This window comes from Vulpes vulpes, chromosome 3 (assembly GCF_048418805.1).
Source record: "Vulpes vulpes isolate BD-2025 chromosome 3, VulVul3, whole genome shotgun sequence".
Lineage (NCBI taxonomy): Eukaryota > Metazoa > Chordata > Mammalia > Carnivora > Canidae > Vulpes > Vulpes vulpes.
The window spans coordinates 93,838,073-93,859,985 of record NC_132782.1 but is presented as its reverse complement, the minus strand read 5'-3'; the positions used below and the strand labels follow the sequence as shown (position 1 = coordinate 93,859,985).

General features: G+C 44.8%; 2 protein-coding genes across 9 annotated transcripts in view; one reads left to right on the top strand and one right to left on the bottom strand.

Moving 5' to 3' along the window:
- The window catches only part of GTF3C1 (general transcription factor IIIC subunit 1), a 72,051-nt gene extending 71,015 nt beyond the window's left edge, over window positions 1–1,036 (bottom strand). The window contains exon 1 of one of the 2 annotated variants that reach the window (XM_026011059.2): window positions 700–1,036. In XM_026011059.2, the coding sequence (XP_025866844.2) occupies window positions 700–920 (221 nt within the window). In that variant the 5' untranslated portion in view covers window positions 921–1,036. The remainder of the gene's footprint in view (window positions 1–699) is intronic. The other variant, XM_072753615.1, reaches the window with a different exon arrangement.
- A 45-nt stretch (window positions 1,037–1,081) lies between these two features.
- Window positions 1,082–21,913, top strand: part of KATNIP (katanin interacting protein) — a 193,286-nt gene continuing 172,454 nt past the window's right edge. For 4 of the 7 annotated variants that reach the window (XR_012000598.1, XM_026011060.2, XM_072753610.1 and 1 more), the window contains exon 1: window positions 1,144–1,205. Coding sequence is in view for 5 of the 7 variants with exons in the window: in XM_026011060.2 (XP_025866845.2) it covers window positions 1,199–1,205 (7 nt within the window). In the remaining 2 variants the exon portion in view is untranslated. Of the gene's footprint in view, window positions 1,206–21,913 lie in introns of all 7 variants that reach the window. The other 3 variants (XM_026011061.2, XM_072753614.1, XM_072753611.1) reach the window with 3 other exon arrangements.

The window sequence follows — 21,913 nt, the reverse complement described above, 5'->3', positions numbered from 1 at the left end:
GCTTTGGACATTATTACCTCTGGTAACTTCTCACAACACGACGTTAACCGCACAAACTCTATAGAGACAGGCTGCCTTGAGTGTTCTAATCAACACTTGGTCACTTATAATCTCACTTAACTTGGGACAGGTTAATCCTCAGTTGCCTCTTCTGCAAAATGGGAAGATAAAAGCACCCACTGCTGCGGACTGAAGGAGTCCAGTTTCTCCAAGCTCCTAGCACAGGATCTTCCAGCATCAGGCCAATAATAACCGTCCAATAAATGCTAGCTATCATTATTATGGCTAAGCTTGCTGTTAGGCAGATCTCTAGCTGCCCTGGGCTCTCTAGTTGAGCACTGAATGAATGCCCCAGAAAAGGAGGCTGAACTCCAGGATCTCCAGTCCTGATCTAATCTGACTTCCTACCCGCCACTCTTTGAAGCTCTTTGGGGATATCCCCCCCCCCCCCCCGTGCTGCTCACTAGCACCCAAGCACTCACAACGGGCCGGAAGGGACATCGCTAGATGCCCCCCCACCCCATCAGGCGCCCGGGCTCTAAGCAGGCCCGAGGGACCCCCTCCCCCTCCCCCTCCCAGCCAGCCGCTCCCCGCGCCCCCCATCAGACTCCCGCCGCTGCACTCGTCCCCTCCGCCCCCTCCCAGCGCCGTGGGGCTCCGGGCCCCGCGCCCGTCCCCCCCCAGGGCCAGGCCGCTGACCGGTCCTGGAGCTGGAGGTCGGGTCGCTCCCGAGGCTCTTCGTAGAAGCTGATGCCCGGGTGCGTGGCAAGGGCCCGCCACAGGAACTCCTGCGTGTAGGGCTCCAAAGGCAGCGGGAAGGGAGGCACTCGCGTCTCCAGACGGCTCCACAGCGCCGGCAGACACAGGCCATCGAGCCCCTCCAGGGCCACCTCGTCCAACAACGACTCCAACGCGTCCATTGCTCCTGGAGTTTGCAGCTCCCCGGGCGCCTGCGCATCAGGACGCGGAGGGCCCTCCAGCGCGCCTGCGCACGACGGCGGCAGCCCGGGGAGGCGGGGCTGGACCTGGAGGGGGAGGAGGCGTTCCAGAGCGCCGGCGTGACGTCACGCCCCGTGGGGGCGGGCTCAGTCCGCGGGGCTCCGCCGCCATTGGTCCGGAACCCCGCAGTAACCAGGGGAACTGCAAACACTGCAGAGGGCGCTTCCGGTTCGAGCACCCGGAACCGCCGCCTCTCGGGATGGATGGTGAGTGTCCGTGGGCCCCTCCGGACGGTCGGGCGGCTATTGTCTCATCTCTCCTGAGGTTCCCTCGGACAGAATCCCAGGCAAGAGAGCCCCGGGTCGCTACTGCCTGACCCGGGGTGGTCTCTGGTCAGAGGGAAAGGGAGCCCCACTAGGGGGTCCGGGATGGGAAGAAGGGGCTGGGGGGGGGCGGGGGAGGCGGGGGGGGCGGGGGGCGGGGTCAGTGGTTTGGCCTCTGTGCAGAGCCGTGTTGGTGTAGGAACCCGGTACAGGCCGGGGGCTCAGAAGCTCTTTAGGGTAGAAAGGAGAAGCAGAAGTCTGAGGGGGGTCTTGTGTGGCCTCCTCGGATGTGGGGCGGTGAAACCTGGGTGTTGGTATGGGGGTACGCGCCATCCAGGTCATCAGCTACAGGGCGGGTGGGGGAGGACCAGGGCATACTCTCCTGAGCTCTGATGTGGATAATCACTACTGTTTAGTGCCAAAAACTGCAAGCGCTGTCAACAACACCTCGTTAAGCTTCTCAACAGCTCTTTGGGCGGGGAGGGGGGGGGGAGTCCCATGGTGTGTGTGTGTGTGTGTGTGTGTGTGTGTGTGTGTGTGTGATCCTGTTTTGCAAATGAAGAAACTGAGGCTCAAAGAAGTTAACTTGCCCCAAGTCAAACGGCCAGTAAGCTGGGCAGAGTGACTAAGAAACACAGACACTCAGCTAAATGAACAGAGTTGGAGATTTGGCAGTGGTTTCAGAGGCCCTTCAGCTCATTCCAGGCGTTCCAAATGGAAATATCTGCAGGGGCAGGTCTGGTGGGCTGGATTGGGATGTCACTGAAAAATCACTTTCCCTTTTGGAAAGGAAAGCTTCTCACTCATCTCCAACCGATTTATTTTTCTGGGGGGTTGGGGGGGGGCACTTCTCGAAATGCCATGACAGCCAATCAGTCTGATGGCCAGATGGCCAGATGGCCAGATGCCACCTGTGGACCACTATTTAGGGTTCCCTGATTAGAATCATGGAATTGACCTTTGAAAACAATCTAAAAATAGGGTACTTTGATCTCATTTTGAAGATAGGAGGACTAATGTCTAGACAGACTGTTGAGGGCCTGTGCTAGAATCCGGATCATTTTTCTCATTTCAGCACTATCCCTTACTTCCGAGGACTTGTTCCTTGAATCCGCCTGATGCAGTGTGGGAAGTTAGTTTTTTTTTTTTTTTAATTGAACAGTCTGATATGTACTTAAAAGACAACTTTGCCCTTTGTACTTCAGAGGTACTATAAAATGTCATTTGCAGTTGCCTTGTGGAGTGATCTATTGCTACAGAGCAACAGTTCTCAAATGTTTGTTTTTGTTTTGTTTTGTTTTGTTTTCTCAAATCATTTTGATCTCAGGACACCTTTATACTCTTACCTCAAAAGAGCTTTATGTATATTGTATCTGTGCTATTGACCATATTGAAATTAAAGCTGAGAAAAAAAAATCTTAAAGCATTCATTTATCAATTATTTAAAAATAGCAGTAAACTTGGGGCGCCTGGGTAGCTCAGTTAGCTAAGCATCCAGTTCTTGGTTTCAGCTCAGGTCATCATCTCATGGGTTGAGATTGAGCCCCACATTGGGTTCCTCACTTAGCAGGGAGTCTGCTTAAGGTTCTCTCCCTCTGCCCCTCCCCATGCTCACATGTGCTCTCTCTCTCTCTCTCTAAAGATAATAAATCTTTAAAAAATAACAGTAAACCCATTACTTCTGAATAAAAATTATAATTTTAATGAAAATTAGCTAGGCCTACATCCCCCAAAATTAGTAGGAAGAGTAGCATTATTTTACATTGTCTCAAATCTCTTTAATGTCTGGCTTAATAGAAAATAGCTAGACTCTCATTTCTGCTTCAGCAACCAAACTGTTGTATCTTTTGGCTGATGTACATGAAGAAAGTCTGGCCTCACACAGATTTTAATTGCCGTTTCAAATAACTGTAGACCTTCTTTTTTGATACCATACCAAAACCTAGCAAGTGGTGATTTCTTGAAGGGTATTTACAGTATGCCATCTGAAACCATATTGGTGAACTTTTGTACTCTGTTACATTAAAATCCATTGGTTTATCTTCCCTTTTGCTCAGATATTTTACTCATGTATGATTTTATTACATTAGGCATTGGTCATTTGGAAAATGTTGGTTTACTAAGTCACTTAAGTCTTCCAAATGTTGACATTTCAAATTCCATTATGTGATATCAAGTGGAATATAATTATATAATATCAAGAAAATCACATTTGTTAATATCACTGTCTATTTCTTTCTTTCTTTCTTTCTTTCTTTTTTTTTTTTTTTAGAAAAAAGTTTAAGCTGCTAAACTCAAGGTAGTAGAAACAAGTTTTCATTTGGGCAACAAATACTGTCAGTTTCCTTGGGGAAAGGGACAGACTCACTTTTTTTTTTTTTTTTTTTTTTTTACATATTTGAGAAAATGTCCGTGAAACACTCAAGCCTGTATAACTATAAACTATAGTTTGTTAGATGTTCATTCAAGTAAAAAAGTCATTCTATATGTATGTGGCTAGATCAGCTGGTAACTCACACAAGTACATGAGTGTTTTCTAGGATCAACTATTCTGCTTTGGCAGAACCAGAAGGGCTTGATATACTTCCCATTTTGTTGCACACAATATTAAAAAGATGTATACTCGTGGGATGAAATGGAACAAAATTAGTTTAGTATTTCATAAGGATATTCTTAGGTGAAAATGATTTTTTTATGATTATAGATTTATCGTGAGTACATGGCAGTAAATAATATGATGACTGCTAGTACAATTTGGTGCTGCTGCCTTGTAGCAACTCAGACCACAAGCAGTTCTATCTACTGCTGCTTTTCCATCATCAATGCAAGTATTGACACAGTGAAGAAATCTTAGAATTGTGATTAAGATAGTTTTGTCCTTGTGAACCCCCTCTTCTTCCCAGGGTCTGTGGAAAACAGTTTGAGAAACATCGCTATAGACCATTTTTAAGAAGTCTGCCCAGTTACTCTGTCATCATCTCCTTCACTCCTAGAGCATTATCACAGCCCAATAGAGGAACCTGTTAATTTTCAGAGTGGTTACAAAAAAGAAAAACTTGTTCTTTCTAAGAAAGCATTTGCCCTAAGATTAGATTTAGTATTCAAAAGATCCCTTTTCTATTAAATTTTTAAAATGTAAGTGATACAACAATTTTATAGGCACATATGTGTTGGGTAGGGTGAAGCATACCATGATGAATTGTGATTCTAGCCAAGTCTGGCCTTACCAAAAAGGTGTTTACTTCCCAAATTTACAGAAAGCTTAAGAATCTACCATCTATCTACAATACCCAAACTGGATTGTAGGTAGGTTAATTCTGTATGTCCAAATCACCATGGTTTTTCACATTTTTCCTGGTCCGTTGGTTTTGACCTTGGGCAAGTTTTATTTGGCTCTGCGATACAGCATGATATAATGCTGATATATTTGGGGGGGGGCTATATACCGGTGGATTCAAATTTCAGCTATGTACTCTGACCTCTCTGAGCCTCAGTTTTTCTGTCAATGAAATAGAGCTGAAAATAAGGCATACTTTGTTTTATCTGGTAATCCACTGGTGAATTCAATGAGACTGTGCATGAACACTTAACACCAAGCCTGGCAGATAAAAAGCACTCCTACGAGGTAGCTAATGCTGTCATTATCTGCAAATGGGCAAACTTTAGCTGGCAGAAGAGGGAGGAGGGAATCGATGAAGCTCTCTAGCAAATAATAATCTTTGTAATTAGCTCACTGTTTGTTTAAAAGAAAAGCCGACTTGTGACATTTTATATTTACCTGAAAGTAAACTGGCAATGTGTGAGTCTTTTGCTATGAAGTGTTCACCTTTATGTTAAAGTCACATTTCCTCCAGTGCTTTTAAAATATGAGATGGTTCAGGAAAAAATATTTCTACTCAGTACTCAAGGAAACATAATAATTAGACAAAAGTTCAGCACATCAACATAATTAGAAAGGATTTTAAAGCTGTTCATTTGCTTTTGCTCTCCCCAGAGCAAATATTCAACATTTCCCTCGCTTATACTGTTCATTTGCTTAGTACACTTTCTCAAAGAATTAATAATGCCAAGATGAAATTTAGCCTAGCTTGTCTAAATAATCCCAAACTGCAAAACGGGTGACGGTTGAATTAGTAAGGTTTTGTTGAAAGTATGCTGTCAGCATGTCTGGTCTCCTCTGTTCTGATCCAGTATTCACCTGTGGGCTCCCGGTGACTTGTCAATTTCTCTGACTACTTAAAATAAACCAAGCCAAAAATGTTGTAAAATAAAACAAAGCGAGGGCAGCCCTGGTGGTCTAGCGGTTTAGTGCCGCCTTCAGCCCAGGGTGTGATTCTGGAGTCCCAGGATCGAGTCCCATGTCGGGCTCTCTGCATGGAGCCTGCTTCTCCGTCTGCCTGTGTCTCTGCATCTCTCATGAATAAATAAATAAAATCCTTAAAACAGCAACAATATGGAACTTCTGGGGAATCTAATCAGAGGAATGACATTTAGATCTTTATATTCATTAAAAAAAAGAAAATAAAACAAAGCGAGCATTCAGCAGGCAAAATAAACATGTGGTCTGTGTAGTCTCTATGTCTGTTCTCCCTTCCTTCTTTCTTCATGCCCACCTTTGAATCTGATTCATTTCTTTGTGTCTTGCTAGTTCTCAGTATCCATCCCAACCTGTGATTTTAGCTTACAGGAACTTGGCACGCTAAGTTTTGCTTATTCTTTAGGGCATTCATTTAGTAACCCTACATTTCAATGCCTTCTGTGTGCTGGAATCCAGAGATACCAAGATGAGTACTGGATCCAGGTGAAGGGTAGATGGGAGTTTATTGTATTATTCTTTTTCTTTTCTTTCTTTCTTTTTTTTTTTTTTTAAGTAGGATCCACGCCCAGCATGGAGCCAATATGGGGCTTGAACTCACGAGCCTGAGATCAAGACCTGAGCTGAGATCAAGAGTCAGATGCTTAACCAACTGAGCCACCCAGACACCCCTCCTTATATTACTCTTAAAACTTTCTTTAAGTTGATTTTTCTGAACATAGAAGTTAAGAATTTTTTCACCTTAAACACAAAAAGAGAGATGTAGCCAATTTGAAAATGAATTCTTTATATCTGAGGTTACAAGTTGGGGGCCTCTGAATGAATCAGATCACAGTCATGCTTACTTGGCCCATAATGATTTTTGTTTTGTTTTCAGTTGGTTTTTTTTTTTTTTTTTTTTTTTTTTTTGCAATTTTTGAATGAGTTGTCAACATTGAAAAATTGAGGGGTTTCTTATAAATATCTGATCATGATATTTTCTTAACAAAAATAATAAAGTCTGTTAACACCAAATCAGAGTTGTGCATGGCAACAGCTTCCTCGCAGCTGGAGCTAAATGGAGACCACCCCTTTAGCAGGGAGGTGCACTTTCCAGTTTGCCACAGCACCTCCCTGACTGGCCGCCCTCATTGCGTGTGTTCCCTGCCTGCGCCCTGTAGCTACCTGAAGTTACAGTCCTGCTCTTATATTAACTTGGGCAATTTTGGAAATCCCTGCAGATTATTGTGTGGCATGGTGTGCCATATATACATGTTCTCTTTGTTTTAATCTGAGAGAAAAAGAGGGGGGTGGATATATACTCTGCATTTAAGAACTTCATAGTCTGGTGAGAAAGCCAGTCAACAATAGCTAACTATAATCCAGCATGGGAGTCCCTAGAAGATCACATTTTCAAAGGTCTTTCTCTTTCTCAAAGCAATCTGGCTCACTGCCTGCTTTTATAAATAAAGTTTTATTGGGATATGGCTATGCCCACTTGCATATAAATGCATACAATCTATGGCTATTTTCATGCTTCAGAGGCAAAGCTGATTAGTTGTGGCAGAGGCCATATGGTCCATAAAGCCAAAAATCTTTACTATCTGGCCCTTCCCTGGAAAAGTTTGCCGACTTCTGCCAGAGAGGATCTGATTTGAGTCTTGAGACAGTTCCACGTGATGCTCATTAACATTGGGCCCATTTACACCATGTAACTAGCAGGTAGCAGAACTAGGACTCAACCAAATAAAGTGTACACCCTAGATTTTTGTATATCTAGAGCATGTCCTCAAAGACCGGTCTCAAACTTGACTGTGCCAGTTTGTGGCCAGGTTGTTACTCAGTGAAGTGAGTCTATGGGTGATGCCTACCCATTAGTCTTGTGGAAGAACAAACACAGTTTAAAAGGCACTACCTGGGCAGCCCTGGTGGCCCAGCTGTTTGGCGCTGCCTTCAGCCCAGGGTCTGATCCTGGAGACCTGGGATCCTGTCCCACGTCGGGCTCCCTGCATGGAGCCTGCTTCTCCTTCTGCCTGTGTCTCTGCCTCTCTCTCTGTGTCTGTCATGAATAAATAAATAAAATCTTTAAAAAAAATAAATAAAAGGCACTGCCCCCTTGATCACCTCCGTGGCTCCTCAGAATCTGACCCTGTGGCCACTCTTCTATTTCCAAATAGGAAAGGGCTTACCAGGAGCAATATGGTTAGTTCAAGGAGGAGTTTGGTACTGTTTACAGCTCACTTTATATAAGAATAAGGAAGTAACCATTGTCCTCAGTGACACCAGACAGACAACTGATGCCCTGCAGATTTCAACAGCTTGACCCTTGTAACTTTAACAATTGCCCTGTGGACACAGCACCCTAAATCAAAAAATTTCCTGGATGAGGCATTGTTCCTCCCTTCCCCTATCTCCTGTTTGGTCTGCTGGTCTCCAGTCTCCTGTTTAGATACTCACCTACCCACCCACCCTCATGTCCAGAGGTATTATAATGGACTGAACGGGGTCTGTTGTTGTGTGTTGCCATATTTAAAAATAGTGATCTCCCATAGAAACCTGGACTTTATAGTCTCTGGATGGAAGGGTGCTTTGGTCCTGCTGGGCCTGCATTCCCACAAAGCCCTGGTTCTTTTTTTTTTTTTTTTTAATTTTTATTTATTTATGATAGTCACAGAGAGATAGAGAGAGGCAGAGACACAGGCAGAGGGAGAAGCAGGCTCCATGCACTGGGAGCCCGATGTGGGATTCGATCCCGGGTCTCCAGGATCGCGCCCTGGGCCAAAGGCAGGCGCCAAACTGCTGCGCCACCCAGGGATCCCAAAAGCCCTGGTTCTGAACCTTGGTCACCCCTTGGCCTTGGACATGTGATGACAGTTTGACCTCTTCTGGCTGATGGCACTGGTCAGCAAGTGCCTTTTTCTTGCATTAAGAATATTAGCCTGGGGCAGCCTCAGTGGCACAGCAGTTTAGCGCCGCTGCAGCCCGGGGCATGATCTTGGAGAACTGGGATCGAGTCCTACATGGGGCTCCCCGCATGGGGCCCGCTTCTCCCTCTGCCTGTGTCTCTGCCTCTCTGTGTGTGTGTGTCTCTGTGAATAAATAAATAAAATCTAAAAAAAAAAAAAAAAAAAATATTAGCCTGAATATTCAGGTCTCTAGGCATCTGAAATTTCAACTGCTGCCCATTCACTCCAGAAAGCTGGCCATTTCTTGTGCACACCATATTCTTTCCCACCTCCCTGCCTTCCCCCTTGTATTCCCTGCCAGCTGTCTCCTTTCAAGTCACCTCCACAATGTAGATTACGGTAACTGACGCCACCTGTAGAATTAACTCCTCCCACATGGCGGGATTCCATGGCCCCCTCCTGTATCCTGCTGTCTCACAGGTACTGGGCTCCGTGCGTTTCTTCCTCTATGAGGATAGACACCCACTTTGGTTCCTTTGTATACCCAGCGCTTGGCACAAGGACTAGCACAGGGAGATGTACATGAGTGTTTGCTGGGCTGACATTGTAACCAGGAAAGAGATGAACTGATCTGTCCCTTAGTGAATTGCTGGCTGGTCTCCATAAAGCAGGCAGAGTAAAAGTCCTTGCAGCCAAGCCTACAGGCCAAGATTCTAGAGATCTCAACTGGTTCCTCTTTCTCTAATGAGAAAAGTATGGTTCCTAGACATTATCCTTTAGAGTATTTCAACCCAGTCCTAATAACATGCTCTAACCTAGCTACCTTTACTGTATCTCTAGCCCCTGTTGTTATCCTGTTCTCCCAGACCCTGGGATCATGCCCTGAGCTGAAGGCAGACGCTCAACTGCTGAGTGTCAACCCAGGTGTCCCTCCTGCCTCATTTTTGACTCTGATGCTACCTTGACCACCGTTAACTGATGGATTCTCTGGAGATAGCTCCTGACTTAACATGTCCTTGGAGGATAGGAGGGTTACTGGTGAATGTAGCACCAGGCAGCAAGTTGGAGCACCAGGGATACCTGGCCACTAATCACAGAACCCCTGCAGGGACCACCCACTCTTTATAAACTCTGAGTGGCTTTGCAATGCACTGTGTGTGTGTGTGTGTGTGTGTGTGTGCGTGTACATACATGTGCACATATGCTCTTTCTCAAGAATCCCAAACTATTGGATGCCTGAGTGGCTCAGCAGTTGAGCATCTGCCTTTGGCTCAGGGCATGATCCCGGGGTTCTGGTATTGAATCCCACATTGGATTCCCCGTAGGGAGCATGCTTTCCCCTCTGCCTGTGTCTCTGCCTCTCTCTGTGTGTCTCTTGTGAATAAATAAAATCTTAAAAAAAAAAAATTCCTGAACTATTTAGGGGTGCCTGCGTGGCTTGGTTGCTTAAGTGTCCAACTCTTGGTTTTTGGTTCACATCACAATCTTGGAATCCCAAGATCGAGCCCCTTGTTGGCTTGGTAGTCAGTGCAGGGTCTGCTTGTCCCTCTCCCTTCTGCTCTGCTCCTCCTCTCACTCACTTAAGTATATAAATAAATAAATAAATAAATAAATAAATAAATAAATAAATAAATCTTTTAAAGAAGAATCCAAAACTATTTATTTATTTATTTTCCCCAAACTATTTAGATAGCTTTTAGAAACCTACCTAAAATCACAGACAGATCCAGAAAGGACTTAAACAGATCTCGTCCAGGGAACTAGATAGATTTCTGATCCCTAAGGATTCCATGCAGGAATACAAGTTTTGAAGCCTGTAGGGACCAGGCAGGTAATATAAGTGACCGCCGTGGCCAGGGTCTATTTTGTTATGCTGCTTTATGTCAGATTCTTTCAACACCTGTATATACTTTGCATACCTGGAATATTCCTCAATTTCATAAACAACTCGATCGTCTGCTAATTCCTTGAAGCCTCCTCCATCCCTCCATAATCTGTAAAATAGAGATGATAGTTGTCCTACTTCCTGGGGTTATTGTAAAAATTAAAAGCATTCATGGATGCAGTGCCCTTAGATCAGGACCTGGCATGCTCACTGCAGTTAGAACGATGATGATAATGATTCTCACTTTTGCTGGAGATGTGGACACATGGACCTTCACTTTCATCTTTACTGTAGGGAAAAACCTCTCAGACCTGCTGATAAGTGACAACTTGGACTTGACCTCAGTGGCAGGGGTACAGCCAGCCAGTGGGGCTGGGAACCAGAGGACACCATGCTGTCTGCTGGGCTACTGTCCTCAGCTCAAGACAGCAGATGCCAGGCAGGAGTGCAAGCCCTGTGTTGCCATGTCTTTTGGTTTTCCAAAAGAATCCAGGACTCAGGATTTTATTTTTATTTTTATTTATTTATTTTTTATTTATGTATTCATTCAGAGAGAGCGAAGATAGAGGCAAAGACACAGGCACAGGGAGAAGCAGGCTCCCTGCAGGAAGCCCGATGTGGGACTCCATCCTGAGTCTCCAGGATCACACCCCGGGCTGCAGGCGGTGCTAAACCGCTGCGCCACGGGGGCTGCCCGGACTCAGGATTTTAAAATGTGAAATCACCCAAGCTGTAGATGTCAGCTGAAAAAACAATTTTTTTTTTTTTTCAAATAAGGAGACCCAACAAATGTCTGTGGGCTGGATTCAGCTAGTGAGTAACTTCCGATCTGGTGTGACCGCTGTCATTTATCAGATGTTGGGGCCAAGGCCTGGGGAGTTAATGTGCCCACAGAAGTGGGAGAACAGGCACAGATCCATTTCTGTCCAGTGCCCCCCGCCCCAACCATGACAAAGCCTTCCTCCCAATGAGCCCTTGCAGGGGGAAGTTCTGCTTCTTGCATGATTGGAGATGGAGATTTTATTTTAAGCCTACAGAAGGCAACCCTGAAAAACCAGGGCAGAGGATTAGACTCGCTCTCCTGCCCTTCACGTCTTTTGAGTTGGTGCTCACTAACTACATGAGCCTTCCTCATCTGGGGAAGAGAGAAAGGAGCAGAGCTTTTGGAAACCTACCAAGGGGACTCCAATTCTGAGGCTGCATGACCTCAGGGGATTAGTTCCTTCATCTCTTAGTGTCTGAACTCTGAAATTATAAAACAGAGATTCATAGTAGGACTTCCTTATAGGGCTACTCTGAGAATCAAGTGAATTCATCTATTTAAAGCCCTTTAAAATGGTACCCAGCACTTAATAGGCTTTCAGTAAAAATTAGCTGTCAGAGGAAGAAACATACCTTTTTCTTTAGGATTCCAGGGGAGATCATGCATCATTTCCTGTGTTTTCCAGGGCTACTTGGCAGATCATTGGGAGGAGGGGTGAGTGGAATGCAAATACTCAAGAGACACTTTAATGTGAATACATCCATACCAGCTCACATAGATTGACAAACGCAGTGTCCCCACTTGTATTCAGTGGGGGCCTGGTTAGGAAGACAGGGTTGGGTTGGTGTGTGTAGTTGGAGCAGGTTTAGGAACTTGTATGATGGATATAGAGGTCAAGCAAAGTACATTTTAGCCTGGGAAGCATGTTGTCACATAAGCCACTGATTAGATTACAGAAGTGTGGCATTTTCTTATCTTTACTGTTTCAAATGAAAAAGAATCAATATTTTCCAATTATCTCCAGTGGTGTATTAAACTCACTTTGTCATATTTCATTTCACCATCTGAGAAAGAGCAGGGGGAAAGGGTCAGGAAGATACATTGTGAGAGAAGATGAAGTCTTCACAGCAGTTCGTACCCATGCCTCCTGTCTTCCCAACACTGTCCATTCAAAAATTTGGTCATTCATTCATTCGTTCATTCAAAGATTCCAGAAATGTCCACTGATGTCCAATCCATTCTAGGCATTGTTCCAGGTGTGGGAAATCCAGTGATAAGAAAAGCCAGTGGCCATATTTAGGGACAAGGGAGATAAACCACAACCACACTAACACGAAATAGATCAGACGGGGCTGTGCAGCAGGTAAAAAGGAGGGAGGGGGGAGGGAGCTAGTCCTCTCTGAGGAGGGGGGTCCCTTTAGGCTGAGATGTGATTAATAAGTAGGGGCCAACAGGAGAGGACCAGGACCGTGTGAGCAAAGGCACTAGAACACGAAGGAATCGTGAGTCCAAGGAGCAGAGGAAAGACTGGCGGGCTGCTGGGATGTGTGGCGTGGGTGTGGCTATGAGCATGCTCGAACAGGAAGAGAAACATGCAGAGGAAAACACACTGGAGGGTCAGGTAGGCAAGGGATATGGTCTCATTTTTAGTTGGCTTCCATGGGAAAAGCACAGCAATAGTGGAGGCAGGAGACCTACCAGGTGACTCTGCAATGATTATGGGCCTCACAGAGGGACGATGGAGAGGAAACAACAGATTCAAGATATGTTTGGGATGCAGAGTCCAACAGAACTCACAGAGATCCTTGAACATACAGTCAGCTGTTTACGGGGGAGTGAACTACTTCCTGCTAAGTGCCTACTATGTGCAGGGCACCATTCTACGCATTTCACATGTACTATCTTAACACTGACAATAGAGTGAAATGGAATTGCACTATCAGTGTTTCCAAACAGGTACTGAGAAGCTGAGCCAGACGGGCTGACCCACAATCTACCCTCTCTGCCACCACACAGCATTGTCTCCAGGCTCTCATGTAATTATGAAGGCAGCCAAAGAATGCATGGCTAAGCATTTTTAGAAATGCACAAGCAAATGCGCATAACAGCGTGCAGGTTATAAATAACCATTTCTAGCTGCCAGCTGCTGTTTGGGTTTGGAAAGGAAAATAGGATCTTAGCATGACTTGTTTATCTCAGGTAATTTGGCAGTAAACTGGGCCCTGGGAATTTGAGTTACACAGAAAATGCAAAGGAAGAGTGACAGGGATATTGTTTTGGGTTTTCAGACGACAGAATGTGACTTAAAGTCCCCAGAACCAGCCTGGAGGTGCACACGGAGAATTGGAAGGAATCTGAAAGTGTGTCGCAGAGCCCACGTTTACCTGTCTTCCAAGCAGAAATTTTCTAACAGATTTCTGTTATTATGATGAGAGTTCCTTAAAAAGCTCTCCTCCCTCCCCTGCAAAAATGGTCCATAGCATCGAGGTAAATATAGGAGATTCTCCAGCCTTCTGCCTAGTTGCCTATTAGGTTAGAAACTAGAAGGCTTTTTTGTTTGATCTATATAGATCTTTAATTTTTTTTTAAATTACTTGTCAAAATTTAAAACTTAGAAGCTTTCTCTTAATACTGGACTTCTCTGGAAAAATCCAACCAAGTGAGACTGGGCCCACATTCCTGCATGGAAACTGGAAGCTGGAGCCAAATAGCAATTTCCCCAGGGGTACCTAGGTGGCTCAGCCAGTTAAGCGTCTGTCTTGGTTTTGGCAGAGGTCATGTTCTCAGGGTCGTGAGACCAAGCTCCGCTTCGTGCTGGGTGTGGAGCCTGCTTATGATTCTCTCTTTCTGGGCAGCCCAGGTGGCTCAGCGGTTTAGCGCCACCTTCAGCCCAGGGTGTGATCCTGGAGACCCAGGATCGAGTCCCACGTCGGGCTCCCTGCATGGAGCCTGCTTCTCCCTCTGCCTGTGCCTCTGCCTCTCTCTCTCCTCTCTGTGTATTCTCATAAATAAATAAAATCTTTTTTTTTTTTTTAAAGAAAGATTCTTTCTCTCTCTCTCTCTTCCTCCCTCCCTCCCCCTCTACCCCCCCCCCCCCCCCCCCATGCAGCACTCTCTCTGTCTCTCTCAAAAAACAACAACAACAACAACAAAACCAAATAAGGATTCCCCTTAGGCTGGGCAGGTGCTCCCCAGGCTGCTCTGTCCCCACCCTGCCACCTTACTCTGCCATAGGTCTCTTTGCAAAGGCTGTAGGTGGAAGTCTAGGAAGCTGGGATGGGGCTGAAGACCTGTGTGTGTGTGTGGGGTGGGTGGGTGGGTAGTAATGACACTGGTGGGGCCCCAGGGTGCTTCCATCCCTGGACTTGATGAGTGGGTGGGTGCCAGCAGAGTGGAGTGAACACTGGATTAGCAGCCAGACTGGTTACTAATCCAGTTCTTCCCTTTCCTCGCTCTGACCTTGGACAGGTTTCTTTACTTCTCTGAGCCACATGGCTCTGTTGTTTTGTATGATAGGGAGTCCTGAGAGCAGACCTGGGGAAGAAGCTGTCTAGGTAGGTGCTCAGTAAGCACAAGGAAACCACGATTTCCAGACAGCCCGTCTAGACAGGTCTCAGTTTTCCTTTGCTTGTTTTTCCTTCCTTTTTCTTTTTCCTTTCTCATCTTGTGTGGCCATTTCACAGAAACTTTGCCCTTAAATAAATGAGCAGGTCACCAAATAGCGTATTGGCTTAGCCAAGAAACTGTTGTTCCAATTTCCAGAAAACATTTTTTTGTCATCATATCATTCTTATCTCTCGTGCATTGTACAGGTCAGTCTCTTAGACGAAGACAGTTTGTCCTCCTAAAATACCGTGTGGTCTCTCCAACAAGCTTTGGGGTGCTGCGTTTTGCAGAGGCTACTCTATCTCTCTCCAGCAGACCAAACCTTCTTGTGGGTTCTCTGATGGGAATAGTCTACAGCATTTCCCATTGTATATTTTTAAAATTTGAATCTGCCTTTTGGACATTTAATATTTTAAGTTTCTTTTAATTTTTTCAAAAGGAAATAGGTTCAAATACATCATTCAAAAATAAAAACAAGGCAGCCCCGGTGGCGCAACGGTTTAGCGCCGCCTGCAGCCCAGGGCGTGATCCTGGAGACCCTGGAGTCCCACATCAGGCTCTCTGTATGATGCCTGCTTCTCCCTCCCTCTGCCTGTGTCTCTGCCTCTCTTTCTCTGTCTCTATGAATAAATTAAAAAAAAAGATAAAAACAATATAAAAAGGAACAGTGATTTGCCCTTGCACATGTAGCTCTGAGTGGTTCCTTAAACAAGTAGAACCAACATGAGTATTCTTATTTTCCTCTTTCTTAGAGAAAAGGTTGCATAGTGCATATACTTTCTGCCTATTGATTTTTTTTTTCACTTAACATATGACTATCTCTTGTATAAGGAACTTGCCCATTCATTTTTCCAGCTTCACAGTATTCTGTACCATTGTGCGGATTCACTATATTTATTTAGCCAGTCCTTTCTGGTAGACTTATGGGTCATTTCCAATATTTGCACTTGCAAATTGTGATACAGTGAGTACCTTTGTACATCCATTTCCTGTTTGTGGAGGTGGATTCTTTGTGGTGGATTCCTGGAAGTGCCCTTGCTAGCCCAAAAGGAAAATGCACTTGTACTTTTGAGGATATTGTCAAAATACCTTCCAAAGGTAGGTATAGCCATTAGGAGCACACTGAGCCCTGTCACTTACAAGTTACATTTTTGTGACCTTGAAAAAGAAGTTCAATCACCCCCTCAACATTTGTTTCTCATTTCTCCCTTGGCCAACGGGCTAGTACAGTCCATCTAAAGCAAGAGTCAGCAATCTATAGCCTGGGGGCAAAGTCCGGCCTACCACCTGTGTTTGTGAATAAAGTTTTTTGGAATACAGCAGCACCCATTTGTCTAGTGCTGCTCTCATGCCATGATGGCAGAGTTGAGTAGTTGCACCAGAGACTTTGTAACTTTAAGAACCTATGGCCTGTAAGGTAAAAAATATTTACACACTGGCCCTTTAAAGGACAAGTTTATCGACCCCTGATCCACAGGAGTGGTTGAAAGTCAAGAAATAAAGCCTGTGTGTTGATCCTGGCACGTAGTAGGTGTCCACTTCAGTGGAGCTGTGTCCCACAAACATTAACATTCATGAACTTGGTGCCTGGTTCTCACCCTTGCCCAACCCCCCAAGCCCACCCCCAGCATTCTCCTACTACACGAAAAACAGAGAGAGTAATTACCATGTGAATAATTTAGTTAGAAATACCATAAAATGATATTAGGCATATGTATTTTTATCATGTACTGTACATTTCCATATGCACCAAATATTTCACACATGCAGTAAACTACAGCAGTGGATATAAAAGGCTGTGGAGGGCAGCCCCTGTGGCGCAGTGGTTTAGCGCCGCCTGCAGCCTGGGGTGTGGTCCTGGAGGCACTGGATCCAGTCCCATGTCCAGTCCCAAGTCGAGCTCCCTGCATGGAGTCTGCTTCTCCCTCTGCCTGTGTCTCTGCCTCTCTCTCTCTCTGTGTCTCTATGAATAAGTAAATAAAAATCTTAAAAAAAAATAAATAGAAAAAAAAGAATTTCCTTCAAAGAACAAAAAGTCTGTGGACTGTACTTCACAGGAGGTTTTCAGCTCTTTTAAGGGTAATTCTGACACTGACTTTCCCTTGCCTGATGGCTTCAGAAGCTGTCATCCAAGGAAGACGCACCTCCCTTCTGAATGGTAGTGCTGAGCATTATGATCTGCATCTAGAGCAAAGTAAAACCAAAGTGTCAGAATCCAGGCAGCCCCAGTGGCTCAGCGTTTTAGCTCTGCCCAGGGTGTGATCCTGGAGACCTGGGATCAAGTTCCAGGTCAGGCTCCCTGCAGGGAGCCTGCTTCTCCCTCTGCCTGTGCCTCTGCCTCTCTCTCTCTCCCTCTGTGTCTCTCATGAATAAATAAATAAAATCTTAAAAACAAAACAGAACAAAAAAACAAAGTGCCAGAATCCTCTAACCATTGAAAATAAATCCAAAGTGTGGATAAAGGCAGCTGGGGTGGCTCAGTGGTTTAGTGCCGCCTTCAGCACAGGACGTGATCCCAGGATCCGGGATGGAATTCCACGTTGGGCTCCCTGCATGGAGCCTGCTTCTCCCTCTGCCTGTGTCTCTGCCTCTCTCATTCTCTCTCTGTGTCTCTCATGAATAAATAAATAAAATCTTAAGGAAAAAAAGTGTGGGTAAAATCTCTGAAGTCCTAAGTGGGAGAATATTATATGCATTCATGTGGTTTTCTTTTTTTTTCCATTCCCCAGGCACATGTCTGTTTTATAATATGAGGTACAGGGATCCCTGGGTGGCACAGCGGTTTGGCGCCTGCCTTTGGCCCAGGGCGCGATCATGGAGACCCGGGATCGAGTCCCACATCGGGCTCTGCATGGAGCCTGCTTCTCCCTCTGCCTGTGTCTCTGCCTCTCTCTCTCTCTGTGTGACTATCATAAATAAATTAAAAAAAAAAAATTAAAAAAAAAATAATATGAGGTACACATGTATCATTTACATTTGGCCTAATTTATCATCTCATGGCTGAAACTGACAGGTCACCTTGCAAAATGCAGGGGAACACCCCTCAATTTTGCAAGCAGCATCTATTGATATTAATGTCACCTTCTCCCATCTCCCTCCCTGAGTGTTGTGAGAATACCATGAGATATGAGTAGGAAGGTACTCAGAGATGCTTTGTGCAGTAGACAGGCCCAGTGTAATCTCGTTCCTTCTGTGCTTGGCAAGAAGGAGCAGCCTCCATGTCAAGGTGCCCAGAGGAGAAAGGGGCTCAGTGGTGTGAGGACGGGACATTAGATTACAAGTGTGCATAATTAGAGCAAATTATCTTCATTAGAAAATAAGCAAATTATTTTCCAACTTAATGAATAAGCAGCTTCTAATGAACTCCAGTAGAGAGATTTGCTTTCAAATCTCAGTAGCTAAGCTCTGTGTTCTTTGTATTAATGTGTTGTTTTTATGGCCCACCTTAATGTTTTTCTTACTGTTGCCTATTGGAGTAACAGAATCTGAGAGATGAAAAGCAACCCCAGAGGTGATTCAGCCTCTCATTTTAAGTTTTAAAAAAGGGATGGTGTAACAAGACAGGGATATCACTCTCACCACTGCTATTCAACATAGTACTGGAAGTCCTAGCCTCAGCAATCAGACAACAAAAACACATTAAAGGCATTCAAATTGGCAAAGAAGTCAAACTCTCCCTCTTTGCCGATGACATGATACTCTACGTAGAAAACCCAAAAGCCTCCACCCCAAGATTGCTAGAACTCATACAGCAATTTGGTAGCGTGGCAGGATACAAAATCAATGGCATTTCTATACACTAACAATGAGACTGAAGAGAGAGAAATTAAGGAGTCAATCCCATTTACAATTGCACCCAAAAGCATAAGATACCTAGGAATAAACCTAACCAAAGAGGTAGAGGATCTATACCCTAAAAACTATAGAACACTTCTGAAAGAAATTGAGGAAGACACAAAGAGATGGAAAAATATTCCACGCTCATGGGAGAATTAATATTGTGAAAATGTCAATGTTACCCAGGGCAATTTACACGTTTAATACAATCCCTATCAAAATACCATGGACTTTCTTCAGAGAGTTAGAACAAATTACTTTAAGATTTGTGTGGAATCAGAAAAGACCCCGAATAGACAGGGGAATTCTAAAAAGGAAAACCATACCTGGGGGCATCACAATGCCAGATTTTAGGTTATACTACAAAGCTGTGGTCATCAAGATAGTGTGGTACTGGCACAAAAACAGACACATAGATCAATGGAACAGAATAGAGAACCCAGAAGTGGACCCTCAACTTTATGGTCAACTAATATTCGATAGAGGAGGAAAGACTATCCACTGGAAGAAAGACAGTCTCTTCAATAAATGGTGCTGGGAAAATTGGACATCCACATGCAGAAGAATGAAACTGGACCACTCTCTTACACCATACACAAAGATAAACTCAAAATGGATGAAAGATCTAAATGTGAGACAAGAGTCCATCAAAATCCTAGAGGAGAACACAGGCAACACCCTTTTTGAACTCAGCCACAGTAACTTCTTGCAAGATACATCCACGAAGGCAAAAGAAACAAAAGCAAAAATGAACTATTGGGACTTCATCAAGATAAGAAGCTTTTGCACAGCAAAGGATACAGTCAACAAAACTAAAAGACAACCTACAGAATGGGAGAAGATATTTGCAAATGACCTATCAGATAAAGGGCTAGTTTCCAAGATCTATAAAGAACTTATTAAACTCAACAGCAAAGAAACAAACAATCCAATCATGAAATGGGCAAAAGACATGAAGAGAAATCTCACAGAGGAAGACAGACATAGCCAACAAGCACATGAGAAAATGCTCTGCATCACTTGCCATCAGGGAAATACAAATCAAAACCACAGTGAGATACCACCTCACACCAGTGAGAATGGGGAAAATTAACAAGGCAGGAAACAACAAATTTTGGAGAGGATGCGGAGAAAAGGGAACCCTCTTACACTGTTGGTGGGAATGTGAACTGGTGCAGCCACTCTGGAAAACTGTGTGGAGGTTCCTCAAAGGGTTAAAAATAGACCTGCCCTACGACCCAGCAATTGCACTGTTGGGGATTTACCCCAAAGATTCAGATGCAATGAAACGCTGGGACACCTGCACCCCAATGTTTATAGCAGCAATGGCCACAATAGCCAAACTGTGGAAGGAGCCTCGGTGTCCATCGAAAGATGAATGGATAAAGAAGATGTGGTCTATGTATACAATGGAATATTACTCAGCCATTAGAAATGACAAATACCCACCATTTGCTTCAACGTGGATGGAACTGGAGGGTATTATGCCGAGTGAAGTAAGTCAATCGGAGAAGGACAAACAGTGTATGTTCTCATTCATTTGGGGAATATAAATAATAGTGAAAGGGAACATAAGGGAATGGAGAAGAAATGTGTGGCAAATATCAGAAAGGGAGACAGAACATAAAGACTCCTAACTCTGGGAAACGAACTAGGGGTGGTGGAAGGGGAGGAGGGCAGGGGGTGGGGATGAATGGGTGACAGGCACTGGGGGGGCACTTGATGGGATGAGCAGTGGGTGTTATTCTGTATGTTGGTAAATTGAACACCAATAAAAAATAAATGTATTAAAAATAAAAAAAGGGGGTGGTGTACAAAATACGGCCCAGAGAGATCCTGTGGGATCCTGTGACTTATCTAAGATCCCATAACTGGTCAGCTATCCACTGGACCAGGTCCCTAAGCATGGGTCTGACCAGCACCAGAAGGGCCTCAGCCAGACTCTGGGGACTGTCATATTTGCCCCTGGATTAGCTCTGTTTTCCTTCTGCTCTCTAGCTTTATTCTAGGCCCATTTTGCCCCTGTTGTCATCTTTCTTCCTTGGCACTGCTTCTGCTGGTAGAATGCTCTGGTCTGACCCCTGGTCTCTACCCTTCTCTATCCCCTTCTAGCTCCAGGCCAATCTCCTGGCTCCTGGCTCTGCCCTCTGTGGCCTACCACCTGGCATGCCATCTCCTCTGGTCAACCCTAGGGCCTACAGTGAGTCCTTTCACTGACAGCTAGACCAGACGTGGTCAAGCGTATCTGGGAGCCATCCACCCTAGTTCCTCTTCCAGAGCTTTGGGGATCAGGAGATTGGGATAAAATTGGCCCAACAACCCAGATCACCTGATCCTTAATTCTGAGTCTTTTCCCTAATTTTTTAAATTAATGAACTTTATTTTTTAGAGGAGTTTTAGGTTCATAGCAAAGTTGGGTAGAAAGTACAGTGTTCTCATACACCCCCTGTCTGCACACACATACAGCCTCCCCCCACTGTTGACATCCAGCACCTCGGTGGTATATTAAGTGGGTGTCTGTGGAATACAAGGGCAGGTAAGCAGTCAGTCTCAGATCACTTTGTTCTGCTGCCTTGGCATTCTCTGGTCTGGTAGTCTGTCCCCCAGGGCAGGTGGCTGCTGACAGTGTCAAAATTCACGCATGGAGATAGCCCTGCTCTAGCCCTCTGCCTTCTCTGTCTTTCCAACTAATTTCAAATTCCTGGAGCTGCGGTTCCAATTGACTGTGGTTGGGTCAGGTGTCCATCCCCAGGGCATCATACTGAGATTGGGGTTCTGTACAGTCATGGCTGCCAGGGGACTCACCTCTGAGGACAGGAAGGAGAGTAAGAAAGAAGGAGGCAGTTTAGGGTCCTTATAAGCTGAGCAGATAACCCAAAAGACATCTACTATACCATGATACTGTATAATCCAGGGTCTCCTATAAATTTTCCCTCTGCCTTTTTTCCAAATCCTTTATTAATATTGGCCCCAAATTTCTGGCCATTGCCAGAGGTTCATCTTTGGACCTTTGCTCTTCCCCTTATTCTCACTTCCTTAGAGTGTTATCCTTTGACTTGTACTTCATCACCAGCTATGAGGTCCCCTACCCCCCCCCCACCCCCCCCCATCCTCCAAACCTGTGTAGACCTACCACAAGTGGCCACATCCAGAGACAAATGTCTTTCCTCTGAGACTGGGTCCCCACTTCTTACCTCTCATAAATAATCACTAAGCGTTTTTTGCTCCTGCTTTGGAGTACTCTTGGCTAATAGGACATGTGGTACTGATTTTCTCACAAATAGCCACCCTCTGGATAATTTGGAAGACACATTGACAGTGCACAGCGGTTCGCATTTTATATTTTAAAACCAAGGCAAT